The sequence below is a fragment of the Alosa alosa genome, chromosome 3 (genome assembly GCF_017589495.1).
Source record: "Alosa alosa isolate M-15738 ecotype Scorff River chromosome 3, AALO_Geno_1.1, whole genome shotgun sequence".
Classification (NCBI taxonomy): Eukaryota; Metazoa; Chordata; class Actinopteri; order Clupeiformes; family Clupeidae; genus Alosa; species Alosa alosa.
The window spans coordinates 10,764,620-10,784,819 of NC_063191.1; the positions used below are offsets into that span (position 1 = coordinate 10,764,620).

General features: G+C 48.1%; 1 protein-coding gene across 1 annotated transcript in view; it reads left to right on the forward strand.

The window, feature by feature from the left end:
- Nucleotides 1-20,200, forward strand: part of xpo4 (exportin 4) — a 53,320-nt gene that overhangs the window by 11,733 nt on the left and 21,387 nt on the right. Inside the window, exons 5-8 of the mRNA XM_048239831.1 lie at nt 460-576; nt 1,318-1,471; nt 9,716-9,828; nt 16,818-16,975. Of these exons, the coding sequence (XP_048095788.1) occupies nt 460-576; nt 1,318-1,471; nt 9,716-9,828; nt 16,818-16,975 (542 nt within the window). The remainder of the gene's footprint in view (nt 1-459; nt 577-1,317; nt 1,472-9,715; nt 9,829-16,817; nt 16,976-20,200) is intronic.

The following is a 20,200-nucleotide window of genomic DNA, read 5'->3' on the forward strand; positions in this document are numbered from 1 at the left end:
TTATAATTTCTATGAATTGATGCATTCTAGTCCTTGTGTTGATCACCAAAATCACATGGTAATCCAGAGTAGGGTATGTAGCTCTGACTGGTGCTGTACCTAGTCCTGTTGCTGTGTGATGAGCGGTATACGAATCTGGCCGTGCGCTGCTCTCTTGTGGAGTGGGTTGATTTGGTTGATGAATGTTCTGGTTAAGACAGCAGCACGTGCAGGGCACACGCTCAGGTCAGTCGACCAGCCAACCAGCTGCTCCCAGCAAGCTCATTAGGGGGATAACGAGCAGGGTCCTGCCGCCATGAGTAAACGCACACACATGCGCGAGCGAGCGTGCGTCCACACTCTTGTCTCAGGGGTGCGAGGTTTGGGTGGGTGTAGGGTGCGTGTGTGTCAACTGTCACCTTTAACCTCTGACCTGTGTGTGTGTGTGTGTGTGTGTGTGTGTGTGTGTGGCGCGCGCAGCAAACATTGGCCTGCTCCATCCTGACAGCGCTACTCAGCGAGTTCTCCAGCTCCAGCAAGACCAGCAACATCGGCCTCAGCATGGAGTTCCACGGCAACTGCAAGCGCCAGTTCCAGGTCTCTCACCACAACACAACCCTGAAGCACTATTACCACATACATACCACTACAGTACAATACAATAACACAACTCTGTTTGTTTGAGCTCAGCAGCTTTGTTTACATTCTACTAAGCAAATAGCTTTACAAATCTCACACCCATTCACTTAGTTGACAAATGTATGAGTTATGATTTCAATAGTTTTTGTCTTGTCACGTAACAGCTGTCTGATTTTTTCCCCCCCCATCTCTGTACACCCTCTCCATGTAATGTTCCTCGTCATGAGCTGCATGTCTGTATTTATTTATTTATTTATTTATTAGAAGCTGAAGCTTTCCTAAGCTAAGACTCATAAGCATACAGGCTATTGTTGTGGCTTGTGTGTGATTGTAATGAATGTCATAATCATTCTTCTGCTTTTGTTTAGTGTAGCGTGCTTATTATTTCATTATTTTCATTTTGAGAATTACTGAATAGATGGGCGTGTGTGTGTGTGTGAGTGAGTTTTGGTATTAGATCTAATGACCTTTACATTTCCATTGACTGATCACTATGTTATAGATGAAGTCTCACACCCGCGTATAAGTCCATAAAATCTCTTGTGGATGTGTGAGTGACTTTTACAGACTGTTTGTGTTGAGTTAGTTCATTAGTTATCATTCTGCCATATTATATGTGTGTGTGTGTGTGGTTATGTACAGTGCAGCTCTATTGTATGATGTATTATACTGAAGTATGTGTGTGTGTGTGTGTGTCAGGAGGACGATCTGAGGCAGATCTTCATGCTTACCATGGAGGTTCTTCAGGAGTTCAGCCGCAGGGAGAACCTCAACGCCCAGATGTCCTCTGTGTTCCAGCGTTACCTGGCGCTGGCCAATCAGGTGCTCAGCTGGAACTTCCTGCCACCCAATCATATCCTTTCATTCTTCGACCAATGTTTTTATTTGTCTGTGGCTCAGGGTTTGGTATTTAAGCTGAGGTTAACCCTTAAAGGTGTAGGTTTTTGAACGTTCTAAGTTCCGCAACAATTGAAGGTTCTAAAATTCTATGTTGAATTCAATGAACCCAGATATTCTTTAGAACGTTCATTTCTCAACATTCGGCCACACCAGTGTGACGGGTGATGGGAGAGCTTAGGAGGCGGTGGGTGCATATTCAGTACTATGTGTGTGTGTTTGTCTGATTGTCTGAGCAGTCTTTGTTGTGTGTGTGTGTGAGTCAGAGAGTTAGTGAGGGAGAGGAAGAGAGTGTTAAAGAGAGGGGTTTGTGTGGTTGTGTGTATATCCTCTGAAGTGATAGGCTTTCAGTTTTGCCACATGTGTTAAAAAGGTGTTCGGTTCCTCTCAGTATGCGTGCTACATATAGGATTTGTGTGTGATGCTTGTGTGCGTATGGGTCTGATTGTGTGTGTGTGTGTGCATGAATGATTAAGAGTATATGTGTCTTCAGCTATGCGCTTGTTGTCTGGCTTCAATGAGATTATGTTCCCCAGATCATATGTGCACCCTATATATCTTCTTAAGGATGTGTGTGTGTGTCTGTCAGTGCTGGCATACTCTGGCTAATGACACACGTGTGCCACATGTCTTGTTGCGTGTGTGATGTGTCCTCAGCTATGTGTATGACTGAATGTGTTGTGTGTGTGTGTGTTTGTGCACGTGTGTGCCATTGATTGTCTCTGAAGCGTTAAGCCTCTGCAGGCTCTCTCCGGTCGCCGCTGGCCGTTTAAAGGGATCTGCGGTGGCGTCGGTGCCAACCAGGGTCACAGATCACTTTCAAAGATACGCCCACGCCCACGCCCACCCCTAGCTTGCCCTCTGTCTCCGTAACCTCCCTCTGCCTGGTGGAATGTCAGGCATGTTCTGTGTGTGTGTGTGTGTGTGTGTGTGTGTGTGTGTAGTGGTCGGCAACTGGGTGGTGCATGAAGGAGACTCCTTTGGGAAATTGATCAGATTTATTAAGGCCCTGGGGAGAACCGGGCGTGTGTGTGTGTTGTGTTGAGTGTGTCCTTGAGTAAGGTCTGTTTGAGTGTCTGCTTCACTTAAACGCCTGTGGCTTTGGCATTTGTGTGTGTGTGTGTGTGTGTGCGGTGTGTGTGTGTGTGTGTTTGTTTCCCACTCGAAATGAGCGGCAGAGGCATGCGTGTCATCTCTCCGCGCCACCACGGTACGCGGCCATCTGCGCGTGAAGCTGGCATAAATGGCGGCAGAGGTACTACAGCATGTCTTTCCACACGCCTTGAGCTGTACTAGTGGGGTACTACAGCATGTCTTTGGCCTTATGCCACCTCTAGTGGTGGCTCTGAATGGCCAATGGGAGGGAGGGAATGGATGACAGACAGCTGTGTGAGCCAGTGGGTCTCAGGGGAGGGTGGACACACTCTGACCTGTAATAGGAGGAGGGTGCTGGGCCTACAGAGAAGGGTGAGACCAGAGGGGCAGAGAAAGAGGGGGATGGGAAAGAGTTGTTGGGGTTTTGAGGTTGAGTTATCAAAATTGAGTAAACGTTTATAATTAACGTTAACATATAAAATTATCGCAAAAATGATGCCACTCAACCTCCTCTTATAAGAACATCTGGGTAGATGAATAAAAAGTAATGTAAATGTTGGCTTATACACTCGTTAATATACTCCCAAACATTTGGTGTTCTTGCCGTGAATCCTCTTTTGCACACATTCCCTCTTCCCCCGGCACCTTCCACTTCCACCTTCCACTTCCACCTTCCACTTCCACCTTCCACTTCCACCTTCCACTTCCACCTTCCACTTCCACCTTCCACTTCCAGTCTTCCCATATGAACTGTATCTTGTCAAAATCGGGTGCTGCCGGACACGTTCCAGTGTTAAATGAAGAAAATCTAGTACATTTGTCCTCCTCCTCTCTGCCAAAATTGCATTGCTTTGCCTGATGCACGGATTAATATACAGTACCACTACTGCACTGTAGTGACGTTGTGACGCAATTGCAGCTATAAACGTCAAATTCGATGCTTGTTAAGAAATAATGTTTTCTGTGAAAACCAGTAGTAGAAATGTGCTGAAATGGTGAAATTTGCCTGGCCATTGTCTATGCAGAAGAAGTAAGGGCAGACCAGGAGAAACTGAATACAGGGTAGTAAAGAGGAAATGATGGGAGAAGAAGAGTGAGCAAGGAGGACTGAAAGAAAGAGTGAGCGAGAGGGATGTAAGAGACGGAAGAATAGAGTGTGTGTGTGTGTGTGTGTGTGTGTGTGTGTGTGTGTGTGTGTGTGTGTGTGTGTGTGTGTGTGTGTGTGTGTGTGTGTGTGTGTGTGTGTGTGTGTGTGTGTGTGTGTGGAGATTAGGAGAGGGAGTAGTATGTGTAGATATGGGCAGACGGACAGGCATGAATGGGAGAGTCAGAGAGGCAGCGGTAGAGTGGAATGAAAAGAAGCTGGAAAGAGGAAGTGAAGGAGTGGAAAGAGAGAGAGAGAGGGAGAGAAATGAAATGGAGAGGGGGAGAGAGAGAGAGAGAGAGAGAGAGAGAGAGAGAGAGAGAGAGAGAGAGAGAATATGGGGTGATGAGAGAGAGAGAGAGAGAGAGAGAGAGAGAGGGAACGAAGAGAGGGAGAGGGAGAGAGAGGAGAGGGAGAGGAACGGAGAGAGAGAGAGAGAGAGAATATGAACGGAGAGAGAGAGAGAGAGAGAGAGAGAGAGAGAGAGAGGAGAGAGAGGAGAGAGAGAGGAGAGAGAGGACGGGGACTGGGGAGACCAAAGAGAGCAGAAGGGCATTCCTAAAGTGTTATCCCACATGTCCCTCTCTGCTTGGCATTGCGTGTGTGTGTGTGTGTGTGGGGCAGAGGGGGTCTTCGGAGGGAGGATGTGACACGTAAACCCGTCTTTCACCAGGGCGGGCAGGCGGATGGACCGATGTGCGTCTCATCCCTGCTCAGCTGGCAGTGGGCCCTCGGCAGAGCTCCAGGAACGGCCGCTGGGAGCGTAAACAACGCCTGCACGTCTGTTTGACACTGTGTACACACCCGCTCCGCCGGCAGCTCGTTTCACACAGCTCGGAGCCGTTTCGCAAAGCCCGTCGCTGATTAAAGATCACCCGACCCGGCGAAAGTCGCTGAAGTTCGCCGGCTTCCCAGCACCCCTTTCAGTTCGGACCCTAACACTCCATAACTCACAGACCAAGCGCCTCATTCTGTCACACACACACACTCTCCGTGCTCTCTGCTGGCTTTTCACTCCCTCGCACACGTCGTATTTCAAGAAAACGCGTTTTTGCGACGACTCCGCGGTTATTCCCCATTGTCGTTTATCACCCGTTTTAACAAGCGAGGATTTAGCGGGGCAAACGTTCCTGTCAGAGCAGGCTTTTGACTTGGTCAGGTTTGGGGTTTTGTAACGGAAAGTGAAGTTAAGCCGTCAACAAGACCGCAGTCGGTCGCCGTGGCTCCTCGTGTCTCCTAAGATGCGAAACCTCGTTTCGGTTTTGTCCTCAAAAAGTACGGTTTCTCCTGAGTTATCAGGAGGGTGTAATGGAAAGTTTCAGATGCATGAGCATGCTGGGGCTGTGGTGGTGATGGTGTGGTGGTGTTGGCAGCCGTGGTGGAGGTCCAGTGGTGGTGGTGGTGGGTGGGGAGTGGTAGCTGCAGTTAAAAGTTCAGCTGCCTAGCCTGTAACCGCACTGCTCCTTTTGAAATGCGGGAGGTTGGAAAATTCTTCCACCCGTCAACTGCACACGGACTGACTTAAGGGGCAAGGGGTGTTCATCAGGAGTGTGTGTTTGTGTTTATTTCTGCATGCACTTGTATGTGTGTGTGTGTGTGTTTTTGTGTGTGTCCACTGTCCGTCCATTCATGAGTGCTTGAGTGTGTAAAACTGTGTGTGAAGTCTGAATGTCTTTTACTGCATTGTTTTTGTTGTGTGGTTTACTAGTGCCGGGCGTTCACTGTGGTTTGTGTTTCACTGAGATCTCTATCTGTTGGATCGCTCTGGAGAAATCCTTTATTTAGTAACACATCTCACTCACCCTGAAGTCTTATCACTGTAATATCCTGCCAACTCCCTCTGAACAAACACCTTTTATGCCTTCTAACACAAACAAAGCCAGTGTGATCAGATGAGAACGTGAACAACATATAGCATTGTGACGGTCACGCTTGTCAACACGTGCACTCAAGGCATCGTTAACAAGTCATTAAGGATTAGGGATGGAATAAGGAATAGCAATACCTGACGTCCAGTCTTGTGTCTGAGTGGACACAGACACGCATACACACACACATACAGACAAACACACACAGACACACACACACTATTTCTCACTCACTCAGTCACTCATGAGGTGATAATGTGGTGGTGAATATTTGGCTATTCGGCACGAGGAGCAAGTTTAGACATCTTGTCTTAACCCCAGCATCAGTGTGTGTGTGTGTGTGTGGCAGAGGGCAGCTGAGGAGCAAGCTGATGGAAAAGAGTGGTCATGTGTGTGTGTGTGTGTGTGTGTGTGTGTGTGTGTGTGAGAATCATCCCAGATCCAGTTTCATCTGTCACCTTTTGTGACACACACATCCAACTCGACATGATCATACAGTACATTCTGTTAGTTGTGCACACATACAGATATATCCTTAAAGCCTTTACACACCATATATATAATTTGCTATATTAGAATGTTGTGTATACACACACACACACACACACACACACACACACACACTGCAGAACCTGATATCTGAGATGTACCTGATGACTAAACTATTTTTTTGGGGGCCAAGCAGCGAACTGCGAAGGCACCCATTGTGTTTCTACATATTCTTATTATTCATCTTTCCTCTGTCATTGAAGTCTATGGCAGCCCATAGAACCATCTAGTAAAAAGTTGTGGAATTTGGTACACTAATTGGGGACAGTCCCATGATTCATTTCAGCAAGTTTCATGTCGCCACCTAGAGCACTCTAGCGCCACCAACAGGCCAAAGGTTGACGTGCCTTCACACACATAACTTTTGACCCGTTGGCCCGATTTTGAAAAATGAGGTACCATTGGAATCCTTGGACCAGGCCGAGTTTTGTCCGATCGTCACCAAACTTGACATACATGATCTTCAGACCAAGCCTAACAAAAGTTTGTGTTTCGTCTTCGGAACTAACACCGTTCACCTGTAACATCCAATCGAAATTTGCAGCGAAGCTTCCAAACTGGAAGTGAGCTCCTATCTCAGCAACCCTTTCATGTATCATAACCAAACTTAGTATATAGATGACTGACCCCATCAGGAGGAAGCTCAAGAAATGTAGTGACCTTTGACCTCTATGGGGCGCTGCAATTAAGAAACATGCCTTTTGGCCTTTAGCTGCTGATGTGTTTGGAATTGAAATGCACTAGTGGTGTGTGGTAATACTGTAGGAGTTCCTTAAGCCGACCCAGGTCAATTTGTGATGTCATCGTAATTGATTCGGCCGCCATATTGGATTTAATCAAAAATACAAAAAAAGTTTTCGCAGGTCACAAATTTCAGCTGATCCTCACCAAATTGGCAGAGACCATCTTCAGACCATGCCTGATCAGTGCATTGCTTTCTGGAACAATTGACAGAAGCATTCGCCTGTAACAGCCAATTGAAATTTGTGGCGAAGCTGCCAAACAGGAAGTGAGCACATATCTCAGCAACGCTTTCATGTATCAGAACCAAACTTAGTACATGTACCTCCGACCCCATCAGGAGGACACGCAAGAGATTTGGTAACCTTTGACCTCTAGGGGGCTCTATAATTGACAAAAATGCATTTTGGCCAGTAGTTGCTGATGTGCATTTTTTCTGCAATGGAAGTCAATGGCAGCCCATAGCAACCATCTGGTAAAAAGTTATACAATTTGGCACACTGATTGGGGACAGTCCAATAATTAATTTCACCAAATTTCATGCCAGCACCTCAAGCACTCTAGCGCCACCAACAGGCCAAAGTTGGATGTGTGTTCACGGACGTAACTTTTGACCCGTTGACCCGACTGTCAAAATGAGGCATCATTGGAATCCTTGGGCAGAGTTCAACACACCCTATGACGTCAATTTTTGACCTCTATGTTTAAATCACAGCAAGTGTGATCATATCTCAGTCGATCTTTTATTTTTGATGTGAAACTGATGACAGCAAGTTCCATCCAGTTCATTCTAATGCGTGTGTGCAAGGGTGGGGACGGGTGGGACGGGCAGAGGCGACATGGGCGTGGGCTGGCTGGGGGGGCGTGGCGCAACACTCAGCCCTGGTTCAGCCCCACAAAATCAGTTATGTTTTGATGTGAAAATTGACCTTGTAACTCAGCCAATCTTGGATTGTTTGGCATGGAACTTACTGTGACTGCTTAATGTTATATGACTGATGCAACGGCATTTAGTTACATGGCAAATTTGGACTGCTGAACTGACTGCTTGGCCCCCTCATTGCTGTTTGCAGCTATATTTTTTTTATTGTGTTTGGGGACTCACTTCTCTATTCATATACATGTACCCATTTACCCTGTGGTAGACACGTATACTCTTAGACACATACACACACCATATACACACTGTAATGGTCATCAGATCACAAACACACAGCGCACACACAACACACTCTTATGGTCATCAGATCACAAACACACAGCGCACACACATGTGCGTAAGCAACTCTGACACAGTCACTGACCGCCTCTGCCCTCACATGTGGTCATCAGTTCACAAGCACACAGTGCTTTAAAAGCACAAAACACACACACACACACACGTGTCAGTTTCCTTGGCCATCAGTGTCCCACCGCCCACAGTCCACAGTCCTGAGTTCAGTCATGGTTCAGCCAGAGATTCCCCTGTCTCCCCGTCTCCATGCCCATGCCTGGCCTCTGGCTCTCTACTCCAGCTCCATGCCCATGCCTGGCCTCTGGCTCTCTACTCCAGCTCCAGCTCCATGCCCATGCCTGGCCTCTGGCTCGCTACTCCAGCTCCATGCCCATGCCTGGCCTCTGGCTCTCTACTCCAGCTCCAGCTCCATGCCCATGCCTGGCCTCTGGCTCTCTACTCCAGCTCCAGCTCCATGCCCATGCCTGGCCTCTGGCTCTCTGCTCCAGCTCCGTGCCCCAGGGCTGGTCAGCCACCAGTGCCCTGGTCTCAGGCCCTGCTCCCAGGACTCTCCCTTCCCCTGCCCTGCCCTCCGCTCCCAGCCCCACCAGGCCTCTCCTACCGCAGGTTCACCCAGAGTACTGTGGCGGCTGCACTATTTTTACCCATGCCGTAAAGTCGGCCCTGTGTGACTGTGGAGGAGGGAGAAGGAAAGAGTGGGGGAGAGAGAGAGAGAGAGAGAGAGACTGGGTCAGAAGGAGGAGAGGGGGGTGGCATTATACTCAGACATAGTTTGAAGCGTAAAGCTGGCACCTGTCTTTGAGGATGTGTGTGTTTGTACATGTGTGCACTGTGGCAGTATGCTCCTGTCTGTATTGAGAGTGTGTGTGTGTGTGTGTGACTGGGAGTGACTGTGGGTCCAGCCCAGTGGAATGCTGGCCTGTGCCGGTGACTGGCTTTGATCAGACATTCCTGTGGGAGTTTCCTCCGAGAGAGAGAGGGAGAAAAGAGAGAGAGAGAGAAAAAGAAGGAGAGAGCACTTGGGGCAAAGGCTCTGACGGAGGAGGCAGACGCACTGAAGAAGGTAGAGAGAGAGAGAGAGAGAGAGAGAGAGACAGACAGACAGACAGAGACAGACAGACACCGAGTGTGGGAAAGGAGAGGGAGCTTGTGTGAGTTACACCGAGTTTCCACTGCCAAGAGGGAAAGAGTGGGAAGCAACTTTTAGTTTTTTGTTTTCTTTTTTTAAATAAAGAGAGGGAGGAAAAAAAGACTGAAAGAGGAGGAGAAGAAGGCATCGGGCGTGATATTAAGGCATCGGGCGTGATATTAAGAGGTCTTTAGGAGGTCAGAGAGAAGAGGACCATTAGGGAGGAGGATTTAGGGAGACGTGCGGAGAGAATAACCATAACAAGACCCATATAGCCGGTCGGGGAAGCGTGAGCTTGAGAGAGACACCAGACGGATAGAGAGGGAAGAAAAGTGAGCGCCTCTGTCGGTGCGTGCCGTTTTCCGTGTGTGTGTGTGTGTGTGTGTGTGTGTGTGTGTGTGTGTGTGTGATGCTCCTGTTGACCTTAACCGGATGCTCACTGGGCAGGCACTACATCGCCATGTTTGAGGCCACCCAGAACGTCATGCTGAAGCCCACAGAGGCCTGGAGGGACGCCCTGCTGGACACGCGGGTCATGGATCTTTTCTTCACCGTAAGTCTAGCACTCCGTGCGCTATTCTGTATGTCTGTGTCTGTGTGTCTGTGTCTGTGTCTGTGTGTTTGTTAATTGTCTAGGTCTCTAGTGGACCTCTTCTTCACAGTAAGTCTCGCACTTCCCTCTGAGTGTGGCTTTGTCTGTTGGTGTGTGTCTGTGCCTGTGTGTCTGTGCCTGAGTTTGTCTGTCTGTCTGTCTGTCTGTGTGTGTGTGTGTGTGTGTGTGTTAGATTTCTATTTTTCTAATTGTGTTTTTCTTGGCACAATTGAGGGAGAGAGAGAAAATATTTTATTGAATTTATCACTTCGTGGTCTTCTGAATTTTCTGTTCCTCTCATCTCTCCCACTCGTCTACTGTCTCCTCCTTTCCTTCTCTCCTCTCCTGTCCTCTCATCCTCTCATCCTTCTCTCCCTCCCTTGCCCTCTCCCATATTGTCCTCCTCTCTCCTCTTCTATCCCCTTTCCAAGACTCCTGTCCATTTTATTTTCCCTGCACGGTCTCTCCTCTCTTCTCACACCCCCTTCCCCTTGTCCTCCTCTCCTGTCACTGCTCTCTCTCTCTCTCTCTCTCTCTCTCTCCATCTCTTCACCTCCTTTTGTCATCTCATGCTTTTTCTCCTCTGTTCTCTTCTCCTTTCTGTGTCTGTCCTTTCCTTGTCTTTCCTCTGCGTTGCTGTGGGAGACAGATGCTTCCACATGGGACGACTCCTCATACTCTCTCTCCTACCCTGTCTCTCTCTCTCTCTCATGGGTCTTGTTGATCGCTCTGTGATGTTAAAAAGTCGACGCTTGTGTGTGTGTGTGTGTGTGTGTGTGTGTGAGAGAGACGGGAGAGAGAGAGAGAGAGAGAGAGACGACAATGCTGTTATTTTATGGTCGCTGACCTGCGGTTGGAGTGTTGGTTTAAACGGCACGTCTGGAAATAGCCCCCACCAAAAGATGTGTGTCAGAACTAGGCCGTACAATCGGGGAACAAAGCCACAAATGTGTTTTGAGGTATGCTGCATCTGTGTGTGTGTGTGTGTGTGTGGAGGAGACAGACGGGGGCTTCAGATGTGTGTTTTTTTCCTGCGTGTGAGCGAGACTGCCATATGCTGGTTATGCAGGAACTGTCGGGAAGAATTTGGCGTGATCAAAGCATGTGTTGAGAGCCGTGTCAAGATGTGTCTCTGGACATGCTCTTTGTGTGTGTGTGTGTTTGTAAGGGTGTGTGTGTGTGTGTGTGTGTGTTGTAAGGGTGGGTAAGTTGCTAGGTGGGTGAGTAAACGGACCAAGAGAATATCAGAAGGCCCTTGTTGCCTTGTCTGGACCTCATCACTGTGTTAGTGTGTGTCTGTGTGTGCATTTGTGTGTCTGTTTTGTGTGTGTGTGTGTGTGTGTGTGTATGTGTGTGTGTGGAATAATCCCGTCAGCTCTCTCCCCTCCACATCCAGGGGCCGTGGTTGCCAAATAATGTGCAGCTCTCCCTCCATTACACACAGGCTATTTCGCCCGCTGCCAAATACTGCTCTGCCTTTCCTCCTCCAGGCCAGTGCCACAGGGGTGGCCTGGGGTCGCGCTGCTGCCAAATACTGCTCTGCCTTTCCTCCTCCAGGCTAGTGCCACAGGGGTGGCCTGGGGGCGCGCTGCTGCCAGATAGTGCTCCGCTTCCCATCGCCGTTTGCCTTCAGGGATTGTGTCTGCAGTCGAGGAGCGGAGGTGCCAAATACCCCTCCGTTATTACTCCACTGCACTGAAAGATGGCCGTGCAACTTGAGACGGCTGCCTAATAATGCCCTCCTTCAGGCTGACGTTGTTGTTGTTGTTGTTGTTGTTGTTGTTGTTGTTGTTGTTGTTGTTGTTGTCATGGAGACACCTCATTTGGAAGGCGCTGATGAGAACGCCCCTGGTGAAATGATGTCAAGAGTGGTGTGTCGCATCAAACAAGTCTGGACGGGCATGACCGTGTGTTTGTGTGGGGGAGAGACGCAGAGATGTGGCCACTACACAGATACATCGGGCACTGGAGGATGAAGGGTGTTGTTCTTTGTCTAATTGCGTGTTTGCTGAAGCATTACGTTGTAGTAGTGGTAGCGGTCTAGCCTCGGGTGGTTCTTCGCCAGGGCGTGTTTTATGGAAGGGCCCGTCCCCAGTGTGGGGGACTTTATTGGGCAGTGTGTCTGGGTCAGGAGTTGAACTGGTGGAGGGCCTGACTGTGTGCCATGTGTTGAGTGCTTCTTTCATATTGCATGATTCTTTCCATGCGCCATTCTCCGTTAACACTCTTAGATGGTATCACACAGGTTTTTGTTTTTTGGGGGTGTCAAGTTGGCAGGGGTGCCGCCGCCTTTTACAAGAGGGTCGGGGGTTCTGGAATGGTTTGGGGTGTGGAGGTCGAGGTTTGGCCACTGTGGGGTGTGTGCGGTATGTGTGTGTGTGTGTGTTTGGCGGGGGGGGGTTATTGTTAGGGTCCCTAGTGTGGTCAGCTGTCTCTCTCTCTGGGGGTGTCTGCATGGCTCAGTGTGACCATGGGGTCCCTGTCTGTCTGTGTATGTGTGGAGTGTGTGTGGCGGGGGTGGGGGATGTATATGTGTGTTTGTGTGTGGGGGGGGTGGCATATATATGTGTGTGTCAGTCTGTCACAGTTTGTGTGTGTCTGCATTCTGGGGGATGCATGTTCTGATGTGTGGTGTTGGTTTATGGCGTGTGTGTCTGTCTAAATATGTTTGAGATTTGTGTGTGTGCGTTAACCCATCAGCTGCCAGGGTCTCGTCTCAGCTGTGACTGCGACAGCCGAGGGAGACCATCTTTTTATGTGTGTGTGTGTGTGTGTGTGTGTGTGTGAGGGGGGGGCTTGGCTTTTTTTGGGGAGGAGGACTCAGGCACGCGTCATGGAGTTCAAGGGTCAGGCTGGAGCAGCGGCTGGCTTAGCTCCTGACCCCAGGATTAGGGGCCCCCCATTTAACGACCACTCCTCTACTGGCTCCCCCTAAAATCTCCCCCTGTCCCCTCCTGTCTGAGTGGCTCTCCCTGGGGGAGCCAGCCCAGGAGGCTGCCCGCCAGGGTGGAGGGTCACGGAGACTGGGCTTTGAGTCGCTTGCTCCTAAGCAAGGCTCAAGTAGCTTAAAAACCCCCTCAGGGATTTCAGATAGACACAATGACAAAGAGAAGCAGATATGGAGAGAATGAGGGAATGAGAGGAGTGAGAGAGAGAGAGATGGAAGAGAGAGTGCACTAGAGTGTAGGCCAGCGCTAAAAATAACCTTCTCTCTCTTTCTCTTCTGTTAGCACCCAATAAAGTGGGCACTAAGCTAACATTTTCCTAAGTAGACTTCAATCACAGCAGCAAGGGGCGGTCACAGTTTGAGGTTATATACTGGACTTTTTTTCATTTGCGCACACACACACACACACACACACACACACAATGACATACACAATACGCACACACAAACACACAATGACATACACACATGGCTGCTGATTGTTGTTTGGGTTTTCTAGTATTTTTCCCCTCGTCTATTTTGCCCCCTGTAGTCCTCTGGCTCTGGCTGCTGCTGGCTGAGTGTTTCCTGGAGCTCAGGACAACCAGAGGACTGTACAACAGAAGTTACTGGCTTGTGCTGGTAACTAGGGCAACTGCACGATTTGGGGATAATATCTAATTGCGATTTTTCTGACCGATGTTGCGATTCGCAATTTCATTTTTGAAAGTTAAGCTTCAGTTCATTATTCCAAATTTCCCTTTAAGTTGGGCCACCTCTGATTGTTGAGCATAGCTAGTGCATGAGAAGCATAACCATCCTGTCAGGTGAACTAGCCAACACGTCACTTTTGAACAATGAGCCAACACGTCACTTTTGAACAATGAGCCAACACGTCACTTTTGAACAATGAGCCAACACGTCACTTTTGAGACAGTAGATGCTTGGTACGGTATTCTTTTTTAGAGATTAGCGGTTACTCCCGACGTTACCTGGATAAGACTTCCTGGTACGCCCCTCACACAGCCCCCACCCTGCCTCCACGGGCCTGGCCCCCAGTCTGGGTGCACTTGTGCTGGGGCACTGGCTCTGCCGTAAACAGCTACGGGAGCCAGGACGCTGGAGCAGCGCGCTGAATCTGGCCTGCCGACCGTCATCACGATGACTACGGCTGATTGCTGTGCGTGTCAGTAACCAGACCCTAATTTACTGAGAGGGAGGGAGGGAGGGGGGGATAGAGGGGGGGGGCATAGTGAGTCTTGGATAGAATGGGAGTGAGAGAAAGATAATGAGAGAGGAAGTGCAAATCCATTCTCCCTGAGGAGACAGGCACAAGCTTTTGTCTTCTATAAATAGAATTTTCATTCTCTCCCTCTCTCTCTATCATTCTCTTGCACTATAACTCTCTCGCTCTGTCAGTCTGTTTCTCTCTGCTCGGTCTTTGTCTTTTCGGGGGGGGGGGCGTGCTCCGTCTTGTTTTGATTTGCCCCCACCTCCTGCCAGTCTCCAACTATAGTCAGACTCAAGGCGATTGGCATAGTTGGCATGGCGTGCATGTTCTTCCACGCAGCTGTTTTTAGAGAGTGTGCTGCTGCTCCCAGTACTTTTAAGCCTCTCTCTCTCTCTCTCTCTCTCTCCCTCCCTCCTCTCTCCCTCCCTCCTCCCTCTCTCTCTCTCTCTCTCTCTCCCTCTCTCCTCCCTCCTCCCTCTCTCTCTCTCTCTCTCTCTCTCTCCTCTCTCTCCTCCCTCTCTCTCTCTCTCTCTCTCTCTCTCTCTCTCTCTCCTCTCCTCTCTCTCTCTCTCTCTCTCTCTCTCTCTCTCTCTCTCTCTCTCTCTCTCTCCCTCCCTCTCTCCCTCCCTCTCCCTCCCTCCCTCTCCTCTCCCTCTAACCCCCTCTCCTCTTCTCCTCTCCTCTTCCCCCTCTCGGCACAGCTCACAGAGCGTGATTTCACACTCGGAAGACACTCGGGACCGCTGCGCTGAAGCAGGCGAGGCTGCTTGGCTCCAGGGTTAGCGCTAGCGTTAGCCACTCAGCCATCAGGCAGGCAGGCAGTCAGGCAGGCAATCAGCTCTACAGCTGGAAGAGAGAAGAGGTGTGGAACAAAAGAAAGAAAAAGAGAAAGAGAGCGGGTGGGGGGAGAAGAGCGTGATCAGGGGAAACACAGAAGGCTGGAGAACTGTTTTTAAGGGAATTTGGCGTGGACCGGCAGAGGTGAGCGGTGAGAGAGGGTCGAGGGTCTTTTTGACTTTCTCTCTGTTTGGATTTTTATTCCCCCCCCCCCCCTTCGTCCACCTCTTCTTTTTGTCTTGTGTCATCTCTGAGCAACCTGTGTTTTTTTTTTTTTTTTACGTTGAACAAAGAGTGAAATGAGCGCCAGTCCGAGACGGAAAGCGCCAGAAAGAATCGAAAGCGAGAACGAGAGGAGCCTCCACGGCTCCATTCTCCATCACTGAGCGCGCGACGCCACACTTGTGGGTTTCGTGAAGAGCTGGTTGTGAAAGATTTGCCGGTCCAGAGACGAGAGGAGAACTTGTTGAAGAACCAGGTCACCGTTCTAGGATGGAACCATCTCCCATGCTCTCTATGGAACCCATCATTACTGCTCCACTTTCTCATTAATTGTCCGCTTGACCGTGTGACTGTTTGATTGATTGATTGATTGGTCGATCATCTGGCTGAATGATTGAGCCTGTCTGCCCTGACTCCAGATCAGACTGAGGCTTGTTGAGACATGCTGGCTTGAGGTTGTCTGCTTGTGGTTATACCAGTGCCAGTGTCGGCAAGCCGGTCTCTCCAAACAGTCTCCAGATCGAGATCAGAGAGAGAGAGAGAGAGAGAGAGCAGAAAGGGGAGAGGGAGAGGTGAGTGACTTCACACAGATCCGTATCGATTTGACTCAGATTTTTGCCGAAACTCTTCAGATACGGACTCTTGGCTTGCGCGCTGTGTAAAATCAAAGTCAGATTCCTTTCACATGCGCGTGTGTTCGTGAAATTTGTGTGTGAAATTTGGATCTTTTTGAAAGGGTGTACGCATCTGTCCAAAGTAAATGTTTGTGAGTGTGTGTCTGAGGTTATCTATGTGCCTGTGTCAGTGTATCTGTCTGTCTGTCTGTCTGTATTCATGCCACTCTGTGTGTGTGTGCGCACGCCTGTGTTTGTGTGCGAGTCCTCTGGACTTGTGTATTTGGTCAGCTGCCAGTGTGGGTGTCTGGAGTGTCTCCTGGACTCTTTGAGGGGGTCTGTCTGGCCGTCCTGTTGGCATCGGATTCTGCGCTACATCCAATGAACCTCCGGCTAGCGCTCCCTCTCTCTCATTCACTCACTCACTCACTCACTCACTCACTCACTCACTCACTCACTCACTCACTGCGCTCTCTCTCTCCTTTTTTACCTACTGTCTGTCTTTTTGTTGTTACTCACGCTCTTATCTACTCAAATCTTCTCTCTGGGCTGCACACTTTCTCTATTTCAGCCTGTCTCTTTCCTTTCTCTCTCTCTCTCTAGCTCAAATAATCTTTCACTTTTACATAGCGTGATGGTGAGGTTTCTTGGGCTCTTGAGATTTTACTTTTTCCACAGGCGAATGGTTGTGATGGTAATCTGTACTTTAACCGTATCCAGTTGTGTTGGAAGTTCACATTTGGGTCACTTGTTTTTAATAAAATCTCTTTATTACATTCTTTCTTTCTCTCTCTCCCTCTCTCCCTCTCCCCCTCTCTCTTTCCCTGTGTCCTCATCATTCCTTTCCCATCTTTATCTCTTCTCATCCTCTCTTTTCTCATGGTCTCTCTGTTCTACCTCTCTTTATCTAATATGAAGTCCAAAGCGGTCTGTTGTGTTGTTCCTTTTAGTCTGTGAATGTAATCTATGTGGATCTAGATTGCAGTTTGCACTGTTGTCATGTGTCTCACACTATCTTTCAACAAGGGAGGGATGCCATGGTTTGCCTATTAATTCAATGAATGAGTGTTAAACCTCAAGTTCTCTCTCTCTCTCTCCCTCCCTTCCCCCCCTCCACCAGGTACACAGGAAGATCCGGGAAGACTCGGACATGGCCCAGGATTCCCTGCAGTGCCTGGCCCAGTTGGCCTCCATGCATGGGCCAATCTTTCCGGACGAGAACGCGCAGGTCACATACCTGGCTCACCTGGTGGAGGGCCTCCTAAACATGATCAACGGGTGAGTGCTGCCTCACAGGGCTCAGGGTTTCTCTATCCACTTTACCTTGACCTGGACAGAAAACGTCATGAGGTCACAGATAGAGGTCTTTTCACTCTATTAATAACCTACGTAAGCTAAACTACCTAACAATCCGAATACAGTCAGTCTGATAGATAGATAGATAGATAGATAGATAGATAGATAGATAGATACTTTTATTGATCCCCAGGGGAAATTCAAGGTCACAGTAGCATGCAGACAACACACACACACACATTCACTAACAGCAGAAAGTAATTAAAAGTGTATATAATATAAAAACACAACTAAGCAATAAGGACAGTAGAAGATAAATATATACTAAATATACTAAAATACAAATTATACTAAATAACACAATTAAAAAAAAAACAGTATCCACATAGTGGGTGATTAATCAAGCAAGATGCGCTTGCAATGACTGAGGCAGGGACTGTGCATAAGGTAAGGTAAGGTGCTCTGTGTGAATGAGTGTCATGGTGATGGTGCAAATGAGTAAGTCAAACAGTGCAAGAATAAAGTCTATATATATATATATATATATTAAGGAAGGTATAAGTGTGGTCACAGTTCGGCTGTGGCATGGAGGGAGGGGTTGTGCATATGTGCTAATATAGCACACAAACAGTGAGGCAGAAGACAGTGGTAAAAAGTGGCTAGTGGACAGGCAGTATCCAAACATGGAGGGGGTGAAGAGGCAGACAGACTATGCGGAGAAGTCTATTTCTCCTCTTCCCTTAAGTGATGCATTAAACAGTTCAATGGCCCTGTGGACGAACTTCCTCAGTCTGTCTGTTGTGCAAGGCAGTGAGCGAAGCCTCCAGCTGATCAGGTTCTTCTACTTAACAATAATGTTGTGGAGTGGATGACACTTATTGTCCAAGATGTTGATCAGTTTGTTCAGGGTCCTTTTTTGTCAGATATTGAAGTGATGCACTCCAGTTCAGCTCCCAGTACAGAGCCAGCTTTTCTTACCAGCCTGTCAAGTCGCCCCACATCCTTCTTCTTTGTGCTACCACAGCATAGAAGAGGACGCTGGCAACAACAGACTGGTAGAACATCCTGAGGAGCTTGCTGCACACATTGAAGGAGCGCAGCCTCCTCAGGAAGTACAGCCTGCTCTGCCCTTTCTTATAGAGTGCGTCGGTGTTGGCTGACCAGTCCAGTTTATTGTCAAGGTGGAGACCCAGGTACTTGTAGGTGCTTACCACCTCAACATTGACCCCATCAATGGAGACTGGTAGCAGAGTGGGCTTATGATGTGGGTGGGGGTCAAAGTTCAGTCTGGTAGGTAGAGGTTCAGTCCTTAAAGGACAAGTTCGCTATTTTACACTTAAAGCCCTGTTTTCAGATAGTTTATGATTTAAATAGAATGTTCAAGATTGAAATTTGGACACATGCTGCTGTCCTGAGAATTTTCGGTTTCTGTGGTAGCACCCCCCCACCTCCACAACGCTGCATAGGTGCACTGGAACAATCCTTCCTAAAATGCATTAAACTTTCGTTTACAAAGATGTGAAACTCACCGAGTGGTCAGGGGTGTTCACTGATACGCTCACACAAAAATCGCTGAGTTTTTTTCTCAAGTTTTAGTTTTTTATGAAGTTTAATCAACCAGCAAATATCCAGTGTGTCCCTTTAATGCCAACACAAAATGAGTCTGGCTTTTTCCCTACTTGGTTATGTGTGTGGGCACACCCGTAAACTGACCGTATTCAGCCAGCCCTACATGTGTTTGTGCAGTAACTCAGAGAGATGAATAATATACCTGATCAGTGTTCAGTTAGACATGTATAGACCCTTTAAATCTGGTACTAGAGGGTTTCCGGTTGAAATGTGCAAAACCAACGCAGATGCATTGAAATGAAAATGAATGGGACTTTAGCTTAATGCTTTACAAAATGTCGACTTTAGAACAGGGTTTTTTTTTTATTATTGTTATTTTTGTTTATCCCCAAGTTACATTTAGCTCAACGTTGTTTTCTGTGCCACTGGAAATGCCTTAGGAACGCACATGTTTGTTTATGCAGTTGAAAGGGTCTATAGTCTGTGCCAGAGAGACCAATAATAAATATGATCTCAGGTATCAACTTCTCTTCAGGTGTCACTCCTGTGTGTGTGGTAAAGATGTGTTCTCACAGTGAGTTTGCAAAAGCTGAGGGGGAGAATGAATGTTTTGGTTGCCCCTTATGAAACCAGGTCCAGGATCCAGAAATGTATTTATTTTGCCGGAGTAACGTTGGTGAGGAGTTTAATGTGTTGCTGCTGTGCTATGTGTACTGTGCACTTTGTCCTGTTGTGCGTTGTTTAATGTGTTAACAAAGTACCTCTAGGTCCCCATCACTTGTGTCATTCAGTCACTTTAAGCAAAAGTCTACCTACGAAGAAATGTGAGGGTAAAAGTCGATCAAAATAAATAAATTATAAAATAGTTTCTGCTCGTGAGTTCTCATGAGTTCAAAGAGTTCGTTGCAGGTTAAAGCAGAGTTGTACGTGTGCGTGTGTGTGTGTGTGTGTATGCACGTGGGTACATGTGTGGTTTTATAGGCCTTGGGGTGTGTGTGTGTGTTTCTTTTGGGATGGTTGTTGCGGTGGCTCCACTGATGTCCTGCTGCCAGCCGGTGTTTATTTGAAGATGAGGGCGTGTGTCATTCTTAATGTCCACACGTTTCCGCGCGTGTGTGTCATCGGAATGACTGTGGTCAGTGTCCGTAACCGAGAGGGAGAGGAGGGAGGGGTGACTTTGTGGTCATGTATTAATAATACACACACTCTCTCAAACACACACACATACACACACACACACAGATAGTCTTCGTGTTTGGAAGTGTGACCTAAGTAGGTGTATTAGGGACTTCATTTCCTTTTTCTCTCCCTTGCCTAATCTCACACACACACACACACACACACACACACACACACACACACACACACACACACCATCTCGCTCTCAAGTACTTAATGCCCCTCCATCTACAATGTTTACCCTCTCTAAAAGTCAGTCAGGGTCTTTCCCATCTCTCCCATTTAGTTTGATAGGACTCATTCTCTCTCTCACACACACACACACACACACACACACACACACACACACACACACACACACACACATACGCATACAAAATTCACGCTGCATAGTTTAACTCCACAAAGTGAATCAGGCTCTTTCTTTCCCTCCATCTCTGATGTCTGCCATTTCTTTAT